Here is a 23,378-nt window from a genome sequence, read left to right as displayed (position 1 = left end):
TCCTAACTCTCCAGGTATGGTATGCACGTGTGTGTGTGTAAGTGCACATGCGTGCGTGGGTGTGCACACCCTGGTCCTGCAGAACACAGGGCCCCTCCCTGCCCTCCCCATGACCTCCCCTGGGACAGCTTGTTCCATCATCCTGCCCTGCAGCCTGGAACAAGTCTTCACACTAACACCCCCTACCACATGCTGACAGGACCCCCACAATGCTGGGGTTTACTCTCCAGTAAGAGGAGCTCTGGAAGCCGCCAAGGCCACCCCTGTCCAGGGAATCTGGCCAAGTTCCCAGCACCCCCAGCCCTTTCCCGGGACATCCATCAGTTACCGATGGCCACAAACACGTCCCTGACGTCCCCGGACATCTCTTTCTTGATGATGTGCTCCACGTCATAGTTGGTCATCTTGACAAACTCCTGGAAGACTGGCCCCAAGAGAAGCCCCACAGGTGGGGGGTGAGCTTCAATTCAGAGGGTTGGGGGAGATCACCCTTGCCCCGCCCACCCAGCTCCCCTCCCAGGCCATGTCCCACGGAAGGGGAAAGGGACAGCAGGTACGGCTGCAGCCCAGGCCCAAGTGCGCTGGGCACGATCAGGTTGGGAGGGAAATTCTGACCTCGAGGCTGCCTTGGGCTCAGAGCCAAATCTGTGTCAAATCAGACGCTGTTCTAGGAATGGACGAGTTCTAGGAATGTGGGCTGGGGTAGCAAAAGGAGCTGGGGTCCTGGTAAAGGCTCTGCCTCCCACTGAATGACTTTGGGAGAACCCCTACCCCCTTCTGGGCCTCCCCTTCCTCCTGTGTCAAGCTGGGATCTAGATTAATGTAAGTAATCATAATGAAAACAGGGAGGAAGTCATCACGTGCCAGGCATTATGCTAAGTGCTTTTCATGCATTGTATTTTCTGTATCTTTATTAACAATCATGTGAGGTAGAACTAAAATCCCAATTGGCAGATAAGGGAGTGAGGGCCCAGATATTCACTAACTTGCCCAAGGTCACACAGCTGATAAGGGGGAGATTCAAATCAAGGCAATCGGGCTCCCAAGTCCATTCTTCCAGCCACTATGCTAACGTACCTTATGTATTTTACTGAAAAGTGCCAGGCAAATCCATGTTAAACCATAAAATGACCTAGTGGCCAGGGCATTTCATGAACTAATGTCAGGTGCGCCCTGTGCATGTGGCCGCTTGGGGTTCCAAGACGTGTGGCTGGTCCTGGTGCCATCAGCACGCCTTGTGGCCTTATTCCTGGCAGACATTGCCAGAGGGTCATGACCCTGAACCTCTGGAGGCAGCCACCACCAGTCTACTGGAGTAGCCTTGGGGTTGACAGGCACCAGCCATCCTGTATCCCAGGCATCCCACCTGCTTCCCTAAGGAGGTAATGGGTGCTGGCCCAAGGCTGAGGGTCAGGTGCAGAGTCAGGGCCAGACTCCCTACCAGCCACAACATTCCGGTGCTGGGTAAGGAATGGGTGTGTGGACACCTGGCTCTTCTCGCCACAGAGAGCGGAGAGGCTCCCGTCGGATTTGGGGACCTTCCTGCAGCATCGGGAAGGGGAGGGGTTGAGACCTCACCTCTCCGGAGGTGTGGATAGCTCCGCGTGCACAGGATTGTCATGAAACGGGTCTCCAGGGAAGTCTTGTCTCCGCTGGGTCTGTCCGCTATTTCCTGCGGATCCCAGGTTGGGAGAAGGATTTGGGAGGGAAGACACCAGAAAGCCTTGGTTATTACTCACTTTCATGTCTTTGCCTGGGGTGAGGGTGGTCAGAAACTGGGTCATCCCAACTAAGGAGGCTGACATTGGCCCCTTCTTCCCTAACCCTCCATCCCCTTGTCCAGTTCTCAGGAGCCTTCTGGACTGACACGGGGGTGCTCTGCACCGGGTACTTCTGCTTTGGCCCCAGGGCCTTGAGACTGGGGCCCAAGGGAGCGCAAACAGGCATTGGGCATGGGGACCCAGAGTCCTTCCGTTCTCAAGCCCTCCAGAAAGGCCCTCTGGGGAAGAGGGTTTGTCCATTGCAAGGAAAATGGCCTAGCCAAGTGTTTCCCCAAGAGTCTACATGGGCAAACATATAACACGCTGCATATATATGTTTCCACGAGGACCTTCCAGCCATCCACTAGTCCCGTTCATATCGACACTAAATTTTAATTGACATTAAAATAATTCATTTCAGATTAAAAAGGATCCATTTAAGGAAAAATACTCAAAAGCTGGTGGTATATAGCACGAATCATGTGGGAGGTAAGTGGCTGAAATTTGGGAAACACTTGCCTGGCCCATTTTTTACCCAGTGGGGCTCTTAAGAGGCTGTGAAAGGGAGAGAGAGAACCTACGGGCAGGTCCCCAACCACTGCCTGACTGGCCGCTCAGCCCACCCAGAGACACAGCCACTCAGCCCTCACTCAGAGAAGCCACGAACATCCCCGTGAAGAACAGGTCACTCACCAAGATCTCAGCAGCCACCTGAGAGCAGGGAGGAGAGAGAGGAGGGAGAGAGGGAAGGCTGAGTCAGAGGAGGCCGGGAGAGGTGGCTCTGGGGCCCTGGGGACGGGGGGGGGGGGGGGGGGGGGGTGGGAGGGAAGAGGGAAAACACCTTTCCTTGATCTTTGGGCTGGAGTCCCAAATGGGGACAGGCCTGGGAATTAATTTTAAAGTGTTTGCCTGAGGGGCTGGGGAGGACACAGAATAGGGCACTCTAACTGTCACTCCCGGCCACCGAGGGTGACTCCAGCCCTCAGCCTGCTTGTCTCCGCAGAGCGGCCCAGAAGTGAGAAGAGAAGCCCTGAATCCCCCACATCCTTTACCACCAGGGGTCTGGGACCCATCATTTTACCCCCTCGTGTTACAGGCAGGAGAGACAGGGAAGCTGAGGCTGGGAGGGCAGGAGACTGGTGGGGGGCACAGCCAAAACCAGGTGGGGGAAATGCCAGCGGTCCAGTCATCTCACAAGGGTGACTCGGTCACTGCGTTATGCTGAGTCCTTAGAACATGATGTTGTTGGGCAAGGAGTAGTGCCTTGGAGTGTCTGGGAAAAAAATACAGCCCGCCCTGGGGGCCCCAGACTGGGTTTTGCTCTTACCCGTCTCCCTGAAACTCTGCTGAGCCCTTGATTCTATTGGGCAGACCCCAACCATCCTCCTTATAAACTTCACAATAGCCTTACGCTTTAGAAAGCTCTTCTCATTATATACGTGGGCAACGTCTTTCCAAATTTTAAATGCACATGACATCTGATCAAGCAATGACATCACTAGGAATGTGCCTTTACTGACACATGGGCCAAAGCCTTTCAAGATAGCAGGAAAGGGTGTTCACCGCAGCATTCTTTGTAATAGAGGAAAAACTGGAAACTACCAATAGATGATTTGTTAAACAAACTATGGTTATCCAATAATGGAAATCCACAAAGCTATTCAAAAGAATGAGTCTACAGTACTGAGAAGGAGAGTTTCCCCTTAAATTAAGCCAAACAAAAGCAGAGCACATTGTTTGCAACAGTGTTCCCTTTATCTGGATAAGAAAAGGTAAAGGCACCCTCACTCTTACATATTTGCTGGGAAGTCATGCTACAGGCATGGTCAAGGTGCCACGGGCGGTGGTTACCTTTGAGGAGAAGGACTGGGAAAGCTTTTGCATTTGATTTTTCCTGAAATTCTATGTTTCCATTTTCTCAACAAGCAAATGTGTCCTTTCGATGTTTTATTTTAATGTTCAATAGAAGTTATCGGGGCCATGGGGATCACGGGATTCTTCTGGACTTTTTTCATCCCTTTCTGTATTAAAAACCTAGCTGAAACTTGAGGACATTATGGTCCGTGAAATAAGCCAGTGATAAATGGGTAGATACTGCAGGACTGCAATTACACACGGTCCCTATAGTCAGATTCAGAGAGACAAGGTAGAAGGGGTTGGTTGTTGCCAGGGGCTGGGGGAAGGGGAGGGGCAGTTACTGTTTAATGAGGACCCAGTTTTAGTTTTACAAGAGAAAACGAGTTCTGGAGACGGATGGTGGTGATGGTTGCACAGCAAGGGGGACATGCACTACAGTCACTAAACTGTACACTTGAAAATGGTGGAGATGGCACATTTTACGATGTGTCATGCCTTATTATGTGTTATGTGCATTTTACCGCCATTTTTAAAAAGGGATGCTAAAAAAAATACCTGTTTTTTGTTTGTTTGTTTTTTAAAGAGAGGGAGATATGTTATTTTTCTATTTTTATTTTTTTTAAAGATTTATTATTTATTTGACAGATCACAAGTAGGCAGAGAGGCAGGCAGAGAGAGAGGAGGAAGCAGGCTCCCTGCTGAGCAGAGAGCCCGATGCGGGGCTTGATCCCAGGACCCTGGGATCATGACCTGAGCCGAAGGCAGAGGCTTTAACCCACTGAGCCACCCAGGCACCCCGAGGGAGATATTTTAAAAATCAAACAAAAGGGGGCACTCGGGTGGCTGAGTCGGTGAAGTGTCTGACTCCTGATTTCGGCTCAGGTCATGATCTCAGGGTCATGAGATGGAGCCCTGCGTAGGGTTCTACACTGGGCATGGAGCCAGCTTAAGATTCGCTCTCTCTGCCCCTCCCCACCTTCTCTCTCTCGCTCTCTAAAAAAAGAAAAAAAAAAGGCAAATAAATAGGAATCTAATGTGCCATCTGTCATTTATTTGGGTCAGAGGACCCCAGACATATTTGTTTTGTCAGAGCATCTGTAATGATATGTGCAATATGATAAATGCAGTAGGCTATTAAAACAATTTTTCAGGGGTGCCTGGGTGGCTCAGTGGGTTAAGGCCTCTGCCTTCGGCTCAGGTCATGATCCCAGAGTCCTGGGATCATGCCCCGCATTGGGCTCTCTGCTCAGCAGGAAGCCTGCTTCCTCCTCTCTCTCTGCCTGCCTCTCTGTCTACTTGTGATCTCTGTCAAATAAATAAATAAATAAAACAAAACAAAACAGAACAATTTTTCAAATAACACAAAGACTTTTCCCTATTAGCCTAGCTAATAGGCTACAAAAAGTAACCTGGGAAGTTCCTCCAAAATCTAAACACAGAGTTATCCTATGACCCAGCAATTCCACTTCTATCTACCCAAGAGACATGAAAATATATGTACACGCAGAACACGGACACGCGTGTTGACAGCAAGCAGCGCTGTTCTTGAGAAGTAGTCCAATGTCAAGTAGCTGATGCATGGACAAAAAAAAAGTGATGCGGCCATGCAATGAGGTATTATTTGGCAGCGGGAAGGGATGAAGTACCGATATAGGCTAAATACGAATGTTGGACACACTAAGGGAAGGAAACCAGTCATGAAGGGCCATGTATCGTATGACGCAATTTATATGAAATAGGTGAGCCTACAGAGAGAGGAAGTAGGTTAGTGGTTCCGCAGGGCTGGAGGGCAGGGAGGAAACGAGGAACGTGTTCAGGGTCCCTTTGGGGGTGATGAGATGGTTTAAAATGGACTGGTGATGGTTGTACACGTCCATGATGATGCCATGAGCCACTAAGGTGGAGGCTTTCAATGGGCTGAAAGCATCGTGTCTGGGTTCTAGTTCAACAAAACTGTATATTCAAAAATAACAGCCTGGGGATCGAATCATCCCAAACTAGCCACAGGTCTTCACTTCCCTCTGGTTTAGATTGTCTGTGTTATTGTCTGGAACACGGAGGGTGGAAGGGAAGCAGTCAGCAATCCCCATGGGATGGCAGGTGAACACGGCACACTCGTTCGCACAGTGGTCGCAGACACGGACCTCCAAGAGCTCGGGGTATGCTAGACGCCTAGGGGACAGTGTGGGAAGGAGGAGGCATGGCACAGAAAGGACCAGGTCCCCCTGTGTTCTGCAGATCGAACGCCTTCCATTTCTGTGTACATTCTCCTCAGGCGTCCGCGTTTCACCTCTAGAAACCTAGCTAAGGAAAACGTTCCTGCGTATGAGGGGAGAGTTGGTGACTGGGAAGAGCGCTGCCCAAATAAAGCTTGGTAGTAGCTTCTTAAGTGGAATAGGACATGGCCATTAAGTGACGTTGGTTTTTAAAAATAATATGAATGGTATTCGCGGAATATTAATTTATGAGTTTATGTATGTATGTATTTGTTTAGGCTTATCTGTTTTCTAGAGTTTCTACAAAGGATAGGTCTTACTTTAGAAACCGAATATTCTGACTCCGAGAAAATGAGTCCACACTAAGACTAATCCGGGTCCAGCACCTGTGAATCTGGATGGGCAGCTGAGTTGGGCAGGGTTCCCTAGTTTCTGCTCCCCAGGTTCTCTCTCACCCCTCGGCGCCTGCAAGGTGTGGCTGCAGCCCACCACTGCCCCCTGCTGGCAACAACTGGAAGCACAGCCCCATAGGTAGGGCCCAGGCAGAAGCGTTCCCTAGAGGATGAATTTCAGGGTAGAGGATGGATTTGGGGTGAGCTCTAAGGAGGAAGCCAGGTTCAAAGGCCCTCAAGGGTGCAATGGGACAGTCTGTAGTAGTACTTAATACATACATGTTGAATAAGCGAATGAAACGTGGCCTCAACGGGCCTCCCTAGGGGCTGGGTTCCAGGCTAGTCCTTGTAAACACACCCATATGCAGCTGAAAAACCACACTTAAATGCAGCCCTGTAGCTTCGGACAGCTGCATTCTGAACTGGGGGCTGTACAACTGGAAAGCAGCAGCCCCCTAGTCTGGAGGCTGCGGGGAAATTGTCATACTGGGTTTGGGAAGGTATCAAATTGTATTAACATAGGATTTGGTGGGCTTGGGTTCAAATCACACCCCAGCCACCTAGAAACCATACCCTTGGATAGAGCAAGGCACAGGTGAGTGGAGACAGTGTATATGGCCTTAGGAGGGACTGCCCAACCATAATGACCCTTGGGGGATTTGGGCTTGTCTACCCTCCATGAGAAACCATCTCCAGACCTCAAGCTCCCCAGCCTAGGGGGCATGGCAGAAACCGAGCAGTCAAGTGACCCAAGAGAACCCCTGACTCCCTATTCATTTAATAACAAATATTGGCTGAGTTCTGACCATGTGACCACTTGGGATACATCAGTGAACAAAACAAAGATCCCAGCCCTTGATGAACTCACTTTCTAGGCTCTCTCAGAACATGTCCCTCAACCTTGGTCCCATTTCATAGGTAAGAAACTGAGACCTTTAGCACCCAGGTCCCCTTCCAGCAGGCCCCCAGACCTGCTCCCTCTGGCTTAATTCTACCTAGACCACTGATTTGCTGTGTGACTTCCAGAAGTTACTCCCCCGCTCTGGGCCTCCATTTTCCCCCACTGTAACATAAGGAGTTTGACCTGGCTGATCTGTAAGTCCCTTCTAGCTCTGAAGGTCTGGGGTCTCTCAGCCTACTCTTGACACAGGATGTCGTAAGACCAGCATCACACTCATGAGAATCCTTCCGAAATTTGTGGAAATACTCAAAGTCTCACTTCTAAGGGTAGAAAGGGGCAAGGGGTCCCTGAGTCTAAGGATCCACCAATTAAGAGAGCCTTCCCCGCTCCCGAACAGCCAAGGCCTGGCAAGACGGACATCAGCTGGAGACACTTGGAGGGGGAGGGGACGGTTCTCACCTGGGCATCTTCCCGGGCCTGGTCCCGGTCTTCTCCTGCCTCCTCACGGTTCCCCTGCAACAGGACCCGTGAGAAAGGTCAGTTGCCAAACATCCACCCTCTTTGGCCCTCAGCAGCCACAGGACCCTTGGCTCAGCCTCTCTGCCTCTCAGAACCCTCTTCCTGAGCTATAACACGGGGACAGGGATCCTGCCCTCAGAGGGAAGGCTGTGGTGAACATTACATTTGAAGGCACTCAGCCCAAGGCGACTCAAACACAGGCAGCTTCAATACCATGCGTCAGGCCCTGGTGTCTGGGCTGCGGGAACGCAAGCAATGGTGAAGGATACTTGCAGGTAACGTGGGTTGCCCACATGGCCTCGTCCTGTCAACTGGGGACCCAGAAAGCCAGGCTGAGGGCCACCAGGGAGGGCTGCCTGGAGAAGGTGGCCCCAAGCCAGCTTTGAAAAGTAAACAGCGGGAGAAGGCCTCACACGAGCCAGTCACAGCCTCAGCAGTGGGACGGAGAAGGCAAGTAGAGAGGACACCCTTTCTTCATCAGGGGTGGGCTCCTAGCTCCCTGCCCCCGCTTCAGGGCCCCTGGGGGACCAGGTGGGACCTGGGACCATGAACTCACTCACCGTGGCCAGAGAGATAAGGATCCTCTTGAAGTGGCCAGATGTGTCTGAGCTCAGAGCATCCTCTAGGGACTTGTGATAGTCTGAAACAGAGAAATGGAGTTGTGGGCAGCTGCTGGCTAAGGATGAGGGTTGCTTCTAGAAGCTCAAGACTTGAGCCAGAGCATGTTGGCCGGGGTGGTGGGGATGAAGGCGTTTGCGGTTGGTTTTTAGCAGCATTCGGCCACACCACTATGGGTCGTGACACACTGACACCCCAGTCCATTGCCTCCGCCCCCATCCCAGCTGAGGGCTCTTGGAACCCTGCCTCTCCTGCTTCATGGTCATTCTATCTTCCCTCTCTTACCTTCCCACCCATCAGACAGGGGCTGGACCCACCCGCTCTGGCCACAGCTCTAGCCCTGTCAGTCCCCTGCTCAAAATGTCAACCACTTTAGAGCTGCTGACAAGGAGAAAAGTTTAAACATTTCTGACCAATACTGAAGGTTCTTCACAATAACGTTCTGACTTCTGCCCATCCAGGCGGCTGCCTGCCTGCTCCCCAGCAGCCTGGACACGTTCTCCTCACTCCCCGCCTCCAGCTGGGACTCTCTGCCTGTGGCGCCCTTTCCTCAGACACAGGGCTGGGCATATCCATGGGCTTAGCAGAGCGTCGTGGCCGAGAGAGGGGAGAACGGCAGAGCTGCGGGGTGAGGTGGTGCTTCTCCCACTGCCTCCCAGCGCTGCTGACCCCAAGGCCTCCCACACTCACCTTCCTTATAGGCCTCACAGATGGCCCGGATTTCTGCATTGGTCCGAGTAGCGAGGATTTCTATGAGAGTCTTTTCATCTGTGCCAGCTCCCTACAAGGTCAAGACCAAGAAGACTTAACCACAGCCCTGACCCCGAGGCAGAGACTCGAGAGGCCCTGGCCAAGAAGGCCCCTGTTTAAGAAACCATCCAGGGGGCAAATGCTCGGATCACCGGGCCTTCCTGGATTTTCTCTTCACCCCCAGACCAGAGACAGCACAATCAGGGCAGGAAATGCCGACTTGTCAAAATTTCCAGAACCTCCCATGAGAACTGCTTTGGACCAAAAATTAAAAAGCAAAGAATATGGCCTATAGGCACGTGTATATAAAAAGGCACACACACATATGTCTCTGCACATATTTATGTGTAAATGTATAAAAACAACAGAGCTCATGCTTCACAGTATAACTGTGACTGTGGTCTCTGGATGGGTGAAGGATCACAGGCGATTTCTCATTTCTTTCTTTTTTTCCTCTGGGTAGATTGTCTCACACACGATTTTGTCAGAAGAAAAAAGGTTCCGTGCCTTAAGGGAAAAACATGCTGGATTTGTTGATATTTGCCTTTGAGGAGTAATCTAGGGACAGACCCGTTAGGTCCTTTGGACTGAAGCAGCTGCTCAAAGGTCCTCACGCTGGGGGAGGGGAGGGAGGCAAAGGAGATGGACAGATCGATAGAGTCAAGTATTTGTTAAACACCTGCAACGTGCCAGTTGCCGCACAAGCCGCTGCAGCCCCAACTGTAAAAAACAGGAAAGGCACGTTCACTGCCCTTAGAGGTTACTTCCTGTGGGGTGGCCAGTCCGTCGGGGCCCTGACTTGAAGGAGACTGAGGCTGACGGAGATCTTCACAGGTGCTTTATTCAAAGCAGGCATGTATGTGGGGGAGGACAGCCTGATTCCCAGAGCATCCTAAGACCCAGGGTCTAGCCCCTTCCCTAGGGCAGGGTCTGCTAGCCGGACCGCTAGCTGGGTGTGCTCAGCCTCCCTCGGTTTCCCATTGTGGGAATGGGAAGGGTCGGGTCAGGTTATCTCACTGCTCCCTTCAACCTCTAAACTCCGCGTTTTCAAATCCTTTGCTTTTCTTGTCTAGGCATTTTAAAAGGACGAGAACCTCAATTTGCTTTGCCCAGGAAAATGTCTGATCTTCTCTGAATCCTCCAGGGGCCCAAAGTCCTCGTAGTCTCAGGCTCCAGAGCCAGACAGACTTGGTCTGAATCCCAGCTGTTACCTTGTAACGCTGTGACTTTGATCAAGGGACTGAGGCTCAGAGCCAGACTTTCCCATCTGTAAAATGGGGATAAGACAATAGCCTTGCCTTGTGGATTGGTGAGAAAAGGAGCTGAGCCCAGGACGGGTCGCTAAATGCTCTGATGACAGAGAGGAGCCCCATACAGCTGGTCCCCTGAGAAATCAAGCAGCTCTAGCAACAGCTGGGCTGGGACATCACATCCTTTCTTGCTAATTAACCGCAAGGGCAGGTCTTCAGAGTTAACAATGTCCTTCACACCCATGACCTTGCCTGGCCCACTCCATGCTTGAAGGGCAGGGATGATCGCTCCTGTTTCACAGCTGAAGGCATGGAAGTTTAGAAAGTGTAAGGGGCCCAACATCACAGTGAGTTCGAATACAGGCTCTGACTGCTGTTGTTTCCCTTCCAGATCCATCCTGCTTTCTCTAGCTGCTCCTTGAGATCCCCTGACACCACTGATTACTGGGCATGTGCCCTCACTTCAGCCAGAGCGGAAGCCAGGACTTTGGTGGAACTTCTGGGAAGAAGGACATACATGCACAAGCCATCCGACCACAAGAAGGAGAAAGGCTTTCTGAGAGCAAAGCCACCACAGAAGACAGACAACCTTGGTAGGGGAGAGACAAGAGTCCACGTAACATTATTTGAGTCCCTGGATTCAGCCATGTCTAAAACCAGATGGAGTCCTGTACCTCTGTTATCCCCTTTGTAGTTCACACTAGTTGGAATTGGGCGTGGGAAGGGCTCTGCCAAGGAGCTATGGCCAATCCACACCTGTGCTTGTGGGGAGCCCCCGGGTCCCCCCAACACCCGCATACTGGACATCCCTTTGGTGCCCCCACCATACCTCCATGGCCTTCTTCAACTGCTTGGCATCATAATGGGCCGGTGGCATCATGAGCCCTAGAATCAGCCTCGCCAGGTCTCCAGAGATCTCAGACTTCAGATCTGCCATCAAGTCCTACGAAGACGGGGGCCGAGGTCACGCAGGCATTACCACGTGTTCCCGAGTGACCCAGGACAGGGAGGAGATATGGAATGAGGAATCGGGGGCTCCAGGTGAATGCTGGGGATAGCGATAGTGGGAACCCACACCTGTCTTTGCTGAGGTTTACTATTTAAAGGATGGCAAAAACCCCAAGCAGAGGGAAGACTGGCTCTCCTTGGAGGCAAGGAGGTGGAACAGGAAAGCGGGGGAGGGCTGAAGGACATCATTCCCACTGTGAGGGAAGCTCGCCAGCTGCAAAGGCACAATAATCTCAGTCATTCAGCCTTGGGGCCTTGAAGCCTCTGGAACTCGAGATCCAGAAAACGCTGTGTGAAAGCAACTCATCTCAGCCCCACACTGAGCCATCCCCATGGGTGCTGATCCTGGGGAACTGGGGGACGGACAGAATGTGGTGCAGGCAGCCCAAAACCAATGAGGGAGATACTCCAAGAACACATGACCACAGGGGCCCCAGGACCGCCCCTACTTGGGCACTGGCTGTGAGAGCCAAGCCCCCCGGGCCTGGCTGAGGCCTCACCCGGCCGAAGTGGGACTTGAAGGTCTGGCGGATCTGCTGGCGCTGGGCGTTGCTGCGGTGTGTGATGATGTCGATGATGGTGTCCTCGTCAGTTCCTGAATCATCAAAGCTGCATGGTTCAGAGGAAGACCCACAGCCCACTTCCCCCATCCCCTCTACGCCACAAAGGGGCCGAGTAGCTACTAAGGGATCCTTCCAACCTGCCCATCTAAATCCCATGGGGACCTCGTGTCCTTTCTCTTCAGCTCCCGGGAGCTGGAGCCCAAGTCCTTGTAACCAGTGCATGTCAACTCTGAGAACATCAGGATACCACCTCTGAACTCCTGGATGAATGCCTTCAACCTCGGACTCCACACAGGACTCCACCTTTCAGAAGGACTCTTACACCTGTCATCTCAGTCCTAGACATGCTCGGGGGCTATTATCATTCCCAAGAGACAAATGGAGAGGAGGCCCAGATGGGGAGGATTTAAGCCAAGGCCTCTGGGAGGTGCTGTTAGATGGGCAGGGTCAGGGGTGGGCAAAGTGTTGGAGGCCAAACCCGGATCCTGTCCCCGATGGCCTTTCTGAGAACAGGCCATCCACCCATAGAGTAGTTCTTCCCACTAGTTCCAAACAGGGGCCCTGAAGGGGGAACCAGCAGGGGGCACTCCCATCCCAGAATTGGGTCTGCAGCTCTTACTTTATAGTGCGGGAAATGGATGCTTTGGAGGCACTGAAGGACCTGCCCAAAGTCACAGTGAGTCGAAAGCAAAGCCAGGGGGAGAACCCAGGCCTTAAGACTTAGTACTTCCTTCTACTCCAGGACACTGCTCCTGACAGGCTGGGGGACACCTTGGTCCTCTAGGAAGGGCTCATTCCCAGGTCCTTACAACCCCCCTCACTCCTGCCTAGACTCATGGAGCCAGGACCCTCCTCATTCTGTGGACCCTAGTTTAGGCCTCCGCTCTCACTCCTGCCCAGCCCACTGCCCAGCCTGCCACACCTGCTGCCCCAGAAGTCCACCCACCCTTTCCTGGTCCCCTTACCGAGTCCCTTCATGGCCTTCCGCAGTGCTTTGGCGTCAGCGTCAGGGTTGAAGTTGTCGACTGGACGCACGGTTCCCTTTAGCTGCGAGAAGCAGAAAGAGCCTCAGCAGGTGTCTGGAGGCCCCCCCGGGGGCCAGGCCAAGAGAGGAGCATGCAAGAGAGGGGAAGCTTTCCCCATGAGCTCCAAACCAAGCAGCTTCGGGGGAAAGAGGCAGGGGTGAAGGCACAGCAGACAGACCCCTGCCCTAGAGCTGAGAAAGGGAGAGGGGGCAAGAGACAGACCCAGACCTGGGAGCAGGGCAAATGCTGGTCAAGCCAGCTTCCTGCCCCAGGAGTCAGCCCTGCCCTAGCTGCACTGGGGCCTCCCCAGTCCCTGTCGGAATCCTGCCCTGTCCCCAAGGCCCTCCTGCCTCTTTAAGATCCCCATCCCCTGAAAAGGCAACCAAAATGTCTGAAATCCCAGAACAGAATCTCCCAAATTCAGTCACTCCTAAGTGGGGTTCTCAGTGTTTCCTTATTTGCATATACCCTGTTCTATTTCTCAATATTTCTCCTGAATTCAACCTCTTTTCTGTTTTACTTAAATGCATTCACTTTTAAGTGTATTTAAATACTCCTGAAGGGCAAGGAGCTTTGTTCATTTCGTTCTTGGATGGATCCCGAGTGCCTACAACAGAAGTAAGCACTCAAAAAATATTTGCTATGTGGATTAATGAATGAAAGAATTTTGAATCACTATCATAAAGAGAAAATTGGTCTTAAGTGCCATCGACGGATGATAACCCATGAAAATAAATGTAATAAAGAGAAAATACCGTCTTGTCAAATATCACCAAATTTAACCAGATGCCGTTGCTTGTCAAAAGCTCTGAACTTGAAGCTAGCTCTCTCAGCTCAGTTTGTGAAAAAGGAAAGCCAGTGAGGGTGGCACGGAGCCAGACTCTCCCTCTGACAGAATGAGGAAGGAGGTTGGGATTGAAAAGTCGCTCTCTCACTATGTGAGGTTTGGTGTTACCAAATGCCCCCAAGGCTCCCCTCACCCGAAAGAATTCATTTCTTAAGTAATTTAAAGTCACCTGCAATGACACTTCTTGGCTTGCAATTTGGGATATGCTGTTCTAGAATATCAGCGCTCAAGAGCCCTTGGAAGGCACTAAGTTTGCCGTGTCTAACACCTCGCTCGAAAGATGGAGACAGAGGCCGGGAGAGGTAGGGACCTGCCAAAAATGGCTCCACGAGTAACAGAGAGAATGCAACGTTGCCAAATTATTTTCACGTGGACCAAGGGCTACTAGTCCCTGGAATGGTTAGCCCCCAGTACGTCCGCGGACCCTGGGTCTCAGGATGGTCAGAACAACCTCGAGTCACCCAGCGCCCTGAGGGGTGACAGATCATCTGGAAGCCTCCAGAGGCCAACTGTCTGACCCAGGATGACACAGGCCCATCCACAGAACCAGACATGTCTCCGTTCAGCAAGCCCTGTTAGTACTCAGCGGGCCCCCAACGCTCCCCTGCGTGTTAGAAGTTAGGGCGGGAATCAGAGGCCCACAGCAGAGTGCCCGCCCACCAAACTCAGCACTCCTGGAAGACAAGGAAGCTTCAGATGTGAGAACCGATGTCTCAGGTTGGCCGCCAGGGGGCAGCTGGGTGCCAACCGGAGCAGCGGGAAGGTGCGAGCAGAAGACCGGAAGCTTGTGGTCAAGAGGTCAAGCAGGAGGTGGGGAGGGTCTGACCTCTACTCGGGCCACTGCACTAAGCTCCCACATCTGATAGGCCACCTGCGCTGCTTCCGGGAAGAACTGGCCAGCAGCACTGGAATGGAGGGGGTTGGGGAGAGGATAGAAGGGAAGGTCATCGTGGGCAAGACCACACACACAGCAACAGCCATGTATGCATACGGACAAGGACACACACACACACACACACACACACACACACACAGCCACACACTTGAAGTGAATCCATCTTGCTTTACCTCCTATCAAGCCTCATCCATTCAGAGCCTCCCCTCCATTTTTAGAAACCTTCTACCTTCTCCTGAGACCCCCTGCAACGCTCGGTCTGCCCAGCTGCCTTCTAGGCTTTATGTTCCCAGTAGGAGAGGATTTCTTGAATACTCTGTCCTCCCCTTTCTCCCTCGTGATTTGAGTGATTTCTACCCAACTCTCCCCTCTCAAACAAGCTCAGTTACCAGCTTACGGCCATGTCCCCTCGCTTTCTCCTCCTGCAAACCACCTGGGCTTACAAGATGCTGAGTAAATGTCTGCGGAACTGAAATCAGCCCCCAAGGCACTTGTCAAAGGTTAACAGAAGGTTCTCGTATCCCTTACTTCACTGGATCCTTATAAGCTCTGGGAGAGAAAGTCAGAGGACCTATGGCTCCCCTCCTAGTCCACAAATCTGGTCAAGTCACGCCCAGTGTCGTCTCTCCCACGGCTCCCACTACCCCAGGAGAGGTTCTTCTGCCAGCAGGAGGCCCCCAGGCCCTGCCCACCTCTCACCCTCTTTTCTTCCCGGCCCCAGCAAAAGTGCGGCATCAGGTACAGAAATGAACCAGGCTGAACGTGGTCGTCTCTAGGTCTTTCCTCCACCCACTCTCCTTCAGAGCCTCTCTTCACCTCCTCCTCCTTACGGTCTCCCTCAGGCCTCTGCTTCTCTACCCGCAGTCTGGGAGGGTGCCCCGATCTGTGCGTTCCCAGGCACAGAGACTTTCCCTATCCCGTGACGACCCCACATGTAGGCCCTGGTCCGGATGCCTCACCGGGCTGGGGGCTTCACCAGGGCTTCCCTGCCAAGAGGCCTGTCCCAGAACGTACTGGGCACGAACGTGCTGGATAAAGGAGCAGGCAGACCGGGCACCTGTATTTTTTCCATCGAACAGATGATGAAATGGGAAGCAGTTACGAGGTAGCGGGGCTTGGACCCCCCTGTTCTGGATTCCCAGTCCACACCCCCACGGGAGCAGACACCCCCACCCCTCCCCCAGTCTGGGAGAGCCCATTCCCGTCACACACACTCACAGACTTTCACCAGGCACTGAGGAATCCCCAAGCTCATCCAGTCCATGCATCCATCAGGATGAGGGCCAGGGGAGCCTGGCCTGCCACCGCTCCCCCCACTCAGGCCACCCCCTCCAGCCCGGGGTCCAGGAGCCACTCACTCATCATCACCCCCACAGAGTTTCAGCAGAGCCTTCTTGTAATCACCGGATGTGTCATTCTGGGGAGAAAGTGAGACAGAGAAAGGTGACCTCTCACCCTTGCGCTCCCCTCGGATAAGGAGGGGAGGTTGTGCAGAGCCCAAAATAGGGGAAGGCTGAACACTTATTTGTGGCAATCCTGACTCTCCTCTGGTCTGGGGTGGCAGAGACCACCAAGCAGTGGTGTGCTGGCAAGTCCTGAACAACCAGCTCTCGGGGAGGGGAGAAGGTTAAAAAGCCCTAATTTCTAATATCTGCCAATTTCCGTGGTATAAACACTTCCAACAGGGATACTTTCAAGCTACCCATAGGATTTCACTGAACGTGGAGCCCGTGGGAGCCAGCCCCAGCACACTTCTACTCTCTGACCATCCCCAGCCCAGCTCCCCCATGTGAAATAGTCCATGGAAATAGGGTTCCATGAACCAAAACACCAGGAAACGCCAAACCCAGACCAATGGATGTAGCGTATTTTATGCCTCTCTCAGAGCTTCATGATGGATTTAACCAATTAAAGGCTGTGAGAAATTCTGAAGGCAACAGGCTGCCTTGTCTTTACTTTCACTAGCTTTTTCCAAACACTTCCCATGAACCATTGTTGCATTTAATATCTGTAACACTCGGGGAACATAGCTTGAACTCAGAAAGCTTTATCTCACTCACCACCCCCAAAAAGAAAAATACCCAACCCTCTATGTGTCTCTTGGCCAAGTGTCAGAGGCTGGACACTGCAGTCATCACAGATCACGTGGCCCGGGGCCAAGAGTTCTACCCTGACTTCTGCAGCCTGAGCTCACTGCCCTTGGGATGGAGTCCTCATCCTTAACTCCGCCCGCGTGCCCTTCCTGACCCAGGTCCGCCTTCCTTTTGAGCTTCTTGACTCATAAGCACCACCAGACATTTGCTTCCCTGTTGAGTTGTCTCACGTGCCCTGAACGTGCCACGAGGCAGGGGCTCCTGGGGTTCCCAAGAGACTCCCAGCTCCTCAGGACCGTTCTTTCCTCCTAGGAGTGGTTCCCAAGCCCTCCGCTCCTCTCTGTACCCTGTTGGCTCCGCTCACCTTGATCATGCTATACAGGGACTTCTCATACTTGGTCCGGAATATCTCCCGAATGTCAAGCATGTCCAGCTCACTGCGGGTGACCATGATGCGGATCAGGGTGTTGTCCCGAGTCCCCAGGCCCTGGAAGACAAGTGGGTTTGGGGGACAGGAACCTGAGAGGAGGCCAGACGGCTGACAGCCCCCAGCTGGTTGAAAAATACAATTTTTGTGCTAACACATTAAAAAAAGAACAAAAGAAACAAAACATTGCCTTTCCCCTGAAGCTCCCTATGTGTCCCTCTTGCTTTAATCCCCTTCCTCCTTTCATACGTCAGGTCCATCCTTGGTTTCCTTGACAATTTTACCATAACTGTATAACTCTAAGTACAGATTGTTTATGGTTAGATATCTTGGAACACTAAACAAACCACTTTGCATTTATTTCTTTTGCTACGCCTGATGGACACTGGGTTGTTTCTAAATTTTTTCTAGGAAAAAATTTAGAAGAAACTGCCACATTCTTTGGAATGCATGCACACAGGAACCTTCTCTCCCCGGCTGAGCTGCCCGAAAGAGAATGGGCCATATTTCCCTTGCCCTTGGGATGGCCGACTGACGCCACGAAGGCCTGAGCTCCTGGGCCTTGGATCTGTGGCCTCTGCATTCATGAGTCCTGTTGTGCTACAGAACTATCATCAGTTTCTGTGTGTCCTGTGGGCAAAACAGTGGGAATCACTGTTCTCATGTACATGCTTAGGGTAGAATCGCTGGGTCACAGGGGTAAACATTGCGAGTCTTAGCCAACAACGACAAGTATCTTCCAAAGCGGTCTAATCTACATCCACTGTACAGAAAATTCTGGTCAATTAATATTTTTGAAATGTGTGGGTTTCTAGCTCCTCTGGCTGGATGGGTCCAGTGCGAGCTGTCATAACACCCTGTTATCAATCACGAGGCGGGAGCAGGTATCTGGGTGGGCAGGCGTGCGCCCGGACAGCGACCCAAGCTCAGGAGCTCGCCTGGAAAAAGGGCCGTCACTCTCTCCTGTAGTCAATCACGAGGGCTCTCTTTGGCCAGTGGGCCCTACAGACTTGTCAGAATGTCTCTACAGTCCCATGGAAATGGGCAGAGACCCCCTCCACAGCTCTTTCCCACTGATCCCACATACACATACACACCTTCATCGCTTTGAAGAGCCTTTCCGCAAAATATTCTGGAGTGCTTCGGACACATTTCACTGGGAAGAGGGAAGGAGAGGCGGAGTTACTCCAGCTGTCTCGGAATGGGTTGGGGTGGACTGACCCCTTCTTTATTCCTACCCCTTGGGGACCACAAAGGGCAAACCCAGGATGGATCCAGGCTCTTGATCACCCAAGGCGCCACCCCCTTTAACACAAACCCAGAACTTCGAGAAATCAGGAACTGGGCCGGTGAAATGTGGGCTGTGCCTCTTAAAGACCCACTTTGTCTTTCTAGTCCGCTGGGGGGCTGGTAGGGAGCAGGCCCAGGTGGGGGGCAGCACCTGCGGTAGAGCTGGGAGGGGTGTTTCTGTACGTCCTGCTGCGGCCACAAGGGTATCAGCAGCTACGTCACTTTGGATCCTGCTAGGAGAGCAGGCCAGAACCTGACTGCCTAAAGCAGAGTGGGTTGGGGACAGCTCTGGTCAGGAGGATGAGGCTGGGGCTAGAGCTCTCCCCCAGGAAACATGCACACAACCCTCCCCAGACTCGGACAGACTGCCTCTTGCCATGTCGAGCTTCTGAGGGCCTCTGGGTCAGGCAGGGCCTCACCCCCACCCCCATTTATCAGATGAGGGAACTGAAGCCCAGAGAGGACAGGAGACTTGTCCCAAGTCAAGAGCAGATTTGGGAGAAGTCCTGGGTTGGAATCTTGGGTCAACCAACTGACTAGTCAGATCCTGGTGTGCCCTGTGCCTATGATACCCCAAGTCATGACTGAACTACCCCTTGGCAAGTGACATAGCCTCTGCGAGATACGGTCTCCTTATCTGTGAAATGGAGATCATGCCCCTCTCCTGGGTCTTTTTTCAAGATTAAACTCCACACAGCACCCAGCATGTGGTATGGGCCCCACACAAATCTGCTCTCCTGCTGGTTTTTCCTCTGGGCCCGGGCTCACAGCTCTATCTCGCCCCACCTGCTCTATCTCACAGGAGGGAGTGGCAGGAAGTCAGCCCCCCAAGGCTCCACTCCCTGCCTCCCTGACTTCATGTGGCCTTGGCCAACCCGCAGAACTCACTGCGCGTCCGATTTTCTCCTTCCTGCCTCCAGATCATGTAATCCCTCTTTCCCATTCTTGGCCTCTTGTTCCTGGGCCAGAATCCCAGAATCCCCCAAAGCCCCTGGGAATGCAAGGTCAGGACATACCCACAGCCAGCATCAGCTTCTCGAAGTCCCCAGACAGCTCTCCTCGGATGCTGGCTTCGATTGGCTTCCCAGTGGTCTTCAGATACTCATCAAACACTGAGTCAGAGAGACAGGGGTGTTGAGAGTGCCCCAGAAGGCAGGAGAAGCCAGGACTTCAGAAGGGGAGGCCAGGACCAGAGTGCCCACCATGAAGTCAGGGCTGGTCTTTGAGGAGCTGGCCAGCAGGAAGGTCAAGCACACCACCAGCCACCATGCAGTTAGGCCGTGTATGACGTGAGGGACTTATGTGTACCTCACACTCCAACAGGAAGCAGGTATTCAGCTGGGAAGGTTAAGCATCCTGTCAATGACTTTCCTGAGGGACTATACAAACCACCATCTAATAAAATCAGGACTAGTACTTGCTTTGTAGGTGAAGTAACTACCCTGCTCTATTAGTAGCAAAGGAAAAAAAGAATGGAATTGTTGGCACAAGTCCAGGGGAGCAGCTGTAGGTCCTTGTTCTCTGGAACTTACCCAACCGAAGATGCTGCTTGCTGCGATTTCCCAAAATGTAAATGAACTGGGCTTCATCTGTTCCCCATTTCAGTTCCCCTGCCTCGTACAGGTCCTGAAGGGGAAGAGGAAGGACTTCATGGAAAGGAGACAGAACTTGCTGGCCAAGCGAATCAACTGCTGCTGAATCCCTGAACATACGAGTAACTGGTAGCCTCAGGACCTCTGCATACACCTGCATACCCTCCTTTCTTTCTGGGGAAACTCCGACTCAACGTTCAAGGCCCAGATTAAATGTCCCGTTTGTTCCTGAAGCACTTCCTGATGTCCCCAAGGTGAAGTCCTTTCTTCCCCTCCTTCCCTCTTCTAGGCTCCCATAGTTTTCTACTTCTCTATTGCTTTGCTCCACTGTATGTTATAACAACTTCTTTATAAGCCTGTCCTCCCACTACGGCATGGGCTCCTCAAAGACAGGGACTATGTCTTAGCATTCTCTGTATCTACCCTTGCAGTGTTGCATGCACACAGTGGGGCTCAAAACACCTTGAACGTAATGCTATATCCCTAGAGACGGTGTTTGTATGATTAATATATGCCTTTCTCTCCTGGTACTGTGTGATTTTAATCAGTAGTGATCCCCCAGTGCTTGGCAGAGTGCCCGGCACATAGTAGGTATTCAACACATATTAGTTAACTGAATGAATAAAGGAACAAATGACAAAAGCTCCAAAATATATCTCACCAACTTTATATATGTTGCGTACCTTTGAAAGACAATTTAAGTCCTTTCTTCAACAAAGCACTGTATAAAACGCTGGCCATGAGTCAGTTATTTCTGGTATTTGATGCAAATTACTCGGCCCCCAGCCCTTCCCCGGATCCCCAAGCTACTAGCTCTCGGGGTTCCCTTGCTGTGCCCCAAGAGCCCCTGGTCAGTGCTGGTTTACCTGGACGTCCTGCTGTACCAAGTCCTCGCTCACAACATCATCCGCCTCCCTGGTTCCCTGAGCAGAAACACAGGGACACGGGATTCACATACCAGGGCCAGGGAGATGGGAGTGGTGTGGATACCAGGGAGAGAACAGGACAGTAGAGAAAGTATGGTGGCCCAGGCGGGTCTTGGAGCAGTGACTTCAGCTGCCACTACATCAAGACTGAAGCATCTATTTTGTGGGGAATCATGGGGTTTGTTGGCTTTTCCCTTCATCCTCGGAGTTGAGAACAAAGGGGAGAGTCCTGAGAATGACCAAGGTCCCTCTAGGTGCCCCATCCCAGAGCCAGCCAGAGCCTGTACTGAGAACAGGACCCAATACAAATCCTGGTATGGCTCACGATGCCCGTGGAAAATGATACTACAGGGCTAAAAAGATTGCACACCGGCGTTCCACTGGGGGCTCACAGACCTTGACCCAGAAAACTCAGCAGGGAGGATCTGAGACTTGGGCCCTGAGATCCGAGCTCACAAGCAGTGAAGGCACACAATGCTATTGGTGTTTCTGCTGCTCCGCCCAGGCTCAGTGCCCCATCCAACAAAGGAACTCGCAAGGGATGGGGCCAGCCCAAGCGGGCATCGTGCTTCCGTGGGCGCGGGTCAGGCCTACGCTTCTCTCCTCCTCCCCTGGACTATGAATCTCAGGATCTCAAAGCCCCGGGCTCTCCTGGGGACACAGCTTCAGAAGACAGAGCCCGCACATTCACAATCCATGCTGTGGCACTGCCCGCCTGGTGTTAGATGTTGAAAAGGAGCTGGAACTCTCCAGAACAAACGGCTTTGAACTTGGGGGCAAAGGTCACACTTGCCCATTCCTGCTGTTTCCGGTAATCCCCCAGCTGCTTACTGTGGGATATGGGTTGCTATGGCAATGGAGAAAACGACCTGGGAGCAGCTGGGGTCAACTGTGTATGGGAGCAGAGGAAGTGAAAGAAACAGAGAAGTGGCTTAATTCCTATATAAAGCTTCCCACAAGCGTGGTCCTTGGACCTGGGCTTGAAACTGCTCAGTGCGAGAATTTCCGGGGAGCCGGGCAGGTGAAGGGGAAGCAGCAGGGTGGGTCATGTTTTCCAGCGCCCTGCAGCCATACAAAATGCAGGCCTGCTGGTGCCGGAACTTTCCATTATTCTGAAGAATGTAGAAATCTGGCTTTTGAGCAAAAATTCCCCATTTTTAAATGTTAGTAACTAACTCAAATATTTAAAAAAAAACATTGTGTAGGAAAACCAGGGAGAAAAAAAAAACAGCTTGGCAAATGGAAACCAGTCTGCAGCCCTGACTTCATGGTCCTTCTTATGTCTCTGGGGATGGGAGGGAGGAGCCGCAGGGCTTGGCTGTGGGAGACGCAGTGCAGGCAGCCCCAGAAATGTCACATCCCTGCGGGTGACTCGTGGACGTGCCGGCCGTGCCAGCCGTGGCAGCCGTGGCTGGGGAAGCAATGGCGGGAGGGAGGCCTGGAGAGGAGGGGGAGGGGTGGGTGTGAAGAGAGGATGGAGGTCACAGGGGAAGATTTTCCTGGGCACAAGAGAGCAGAGATGTGTGCAAAGGGATATGTGGATCACCTGCCTGCACAAACCAGGGGCGACACAGCAAACCCCTCCAAGCTCGGATTCCACACCCAGGTGAGAGAGAGAAAACACCTCAAGTTCAAGGATAAATGGGCAATTGGGGAGTAGCCACAGCTGAGGAGGACTTTATACCCGAGGAGCCACCAAGGAACCTCTCACAGGCCACCCTGTCTGGGACAAGAGGCAGATGGTACCCATGGCCCTCTGCCCGCACTCTGGTAGGGAACTTCTGGGAGGACCCCAATGTGGACCAACCTGGAGCAGGACCACGAGCATCTTCTGGAAGTGGCCAGAGGTGTCACCAATGATGTCAGCCTCCAGGTCTCTCTCATAGGCTGCAGGAAAGGAACACAAGCTCTAGTCCCATCCCCGTGAGACCTCAGGGATCCAGGATAAAGGTCCCTGTTGTCCCCAGTATGATCCCAGCATCCAGGCTCCGGGCTGTCACGGAAAGACCCAACATGTACTCTCACAGGTTTCTGCACTGACCCCTGACACACTGAGATGGAACCTGTCTACTTCCTCCATCTACACCTGTGCCATCCCACTCCAGGTACTGTGGTCACATACCTGGACAGTGGCTAGAGCCTTTTAACTATTTCCCCTGCTTCTGTTCCCCCTCCCTCTCCAATCCACAGCAACAAGGGTGACTTTTAAAGCTCTCTCCGATCACAGGCTCCCCTGCTTCCCGCTAGACTTAGAATCAAGCATCGCCTCTTTCTCTTGGGCTGAAAGGCCATGTGTGATCCTGCCTTGCCCTTTACCACTCTGGCCTCACACTAGCTACTAGGCTCATTTCTGCCCCAGGGCCTTTGGGCTTGCCATTCCCTCTGCCTGCCAGGATCTTCTCCCTATTCCTTACACAACGGACTCCTCATTCCCTCCCAACACACTTAT

General features: G+C 52.5%; 1 protein-coding gene across 4 annotated transcripts in view; it reads right to left on the bottom strand.

Moving 5' to 3' along the window:
• ANXA6 (annexin A6) overlaps nucleotides 1–23,378 on the bottom strand; it is a 46,730-nt gene that overhangs the window by 5,570 nt on the left and 17,782 nt on the right. For 2 of the 4 annotated variants that reach the window (XM_032337271.1, XM_032337272.1), the window contains exons 7-23: nucleotides 22,737–22,816; nucleotides 20,870–20,926; nucleotides 19,944–20,037; nucleotides 19,428–19,523; nucleotides 18,219–18,277; nucleotides 17,059–17,181; nucleotides 15,960–16,018; nucleotides 14,533–14,611; nucleotides 12,800–12,881; nucleotides 11,772–11,866; nucleotides 11,093–11,206; nucleotides 8,954–9,044; nucleotides 8,206–8,285; nucleotides 7,586–7,639; nucleotides 2,454–2,471; nucleotides 1,579–1,672; nucleotides 329–424 (exon numbers count right to left, since the gene is read on the bottom strand). In XM_032337271.1, coding sequence (XP_032193162.1) covers nucleotides 329–424; nucleotides 1,579–1,672; nucleotides 2,454–2,471; nucleotides 7,586–7,639; nucleotides 8,206–8,285; nucleotides 8,954–9,044; nucleotides 11,093–11,206; nucleotides 11,772–11,866; nucleotides 12,800–12,881; nucleotides 14,533–14,611; nucleotides 15,960–16,018; nucleotides 17,059–17,181; nucleotides 18,219–18,277; nucleotides 19,428–19,523; nucleotides 19,944–20,037; nucleotides 20,870–20,926; nucleotides 22,737–22,816 — 1,371 coding nt within the window. Of the gene's footprint in view, nucleotides 1–328; nucleotides 425–1,578; nucleotides 1,673–2,453; nucleotides 2,472–5,118; nucleotides 5,189–7,585; nucleotides 7,640–8,205; nucleotides 8,286–8,953; nucleotides 9,045–11,092; nucleotides 11,207–11,771; nucleotides 11,867–12,799; nucleotides 12,882–14,532; nucleotides 14,612–15,959; nucleotides 16,019–17,058; nucleotides 17,182–18,218; nucleotides 18,278–19,427; nucleotides 19,524–19,943; nucleotides 20,038–20,869; nucleotides 20,927–22,736; nucleotides 22,817–23,378 lie in introns of those variants that run through there. The other 2 variants (XM_032337274.1, XM_032337273.1) reach the window with 2 other exon arrangements.

The sequence above is a fragment of the Mustela erminea genome, chromosome 3 (assembly GCF_009829155.1).
Source record: "Mustela erminea isolate mMusErm1 chromosome 3, mMusErm1.Pri, whole genome shotgun sequence".
Lineage (NCBI taxonomy): Eukaryota > Metazoa > Chordata > Mammalia > Carnivora > Mustelidae > Mustela > Mustela erminea.
This window is presented reverse-complemented; position numbering and strand designations above follow the sequence as displayed.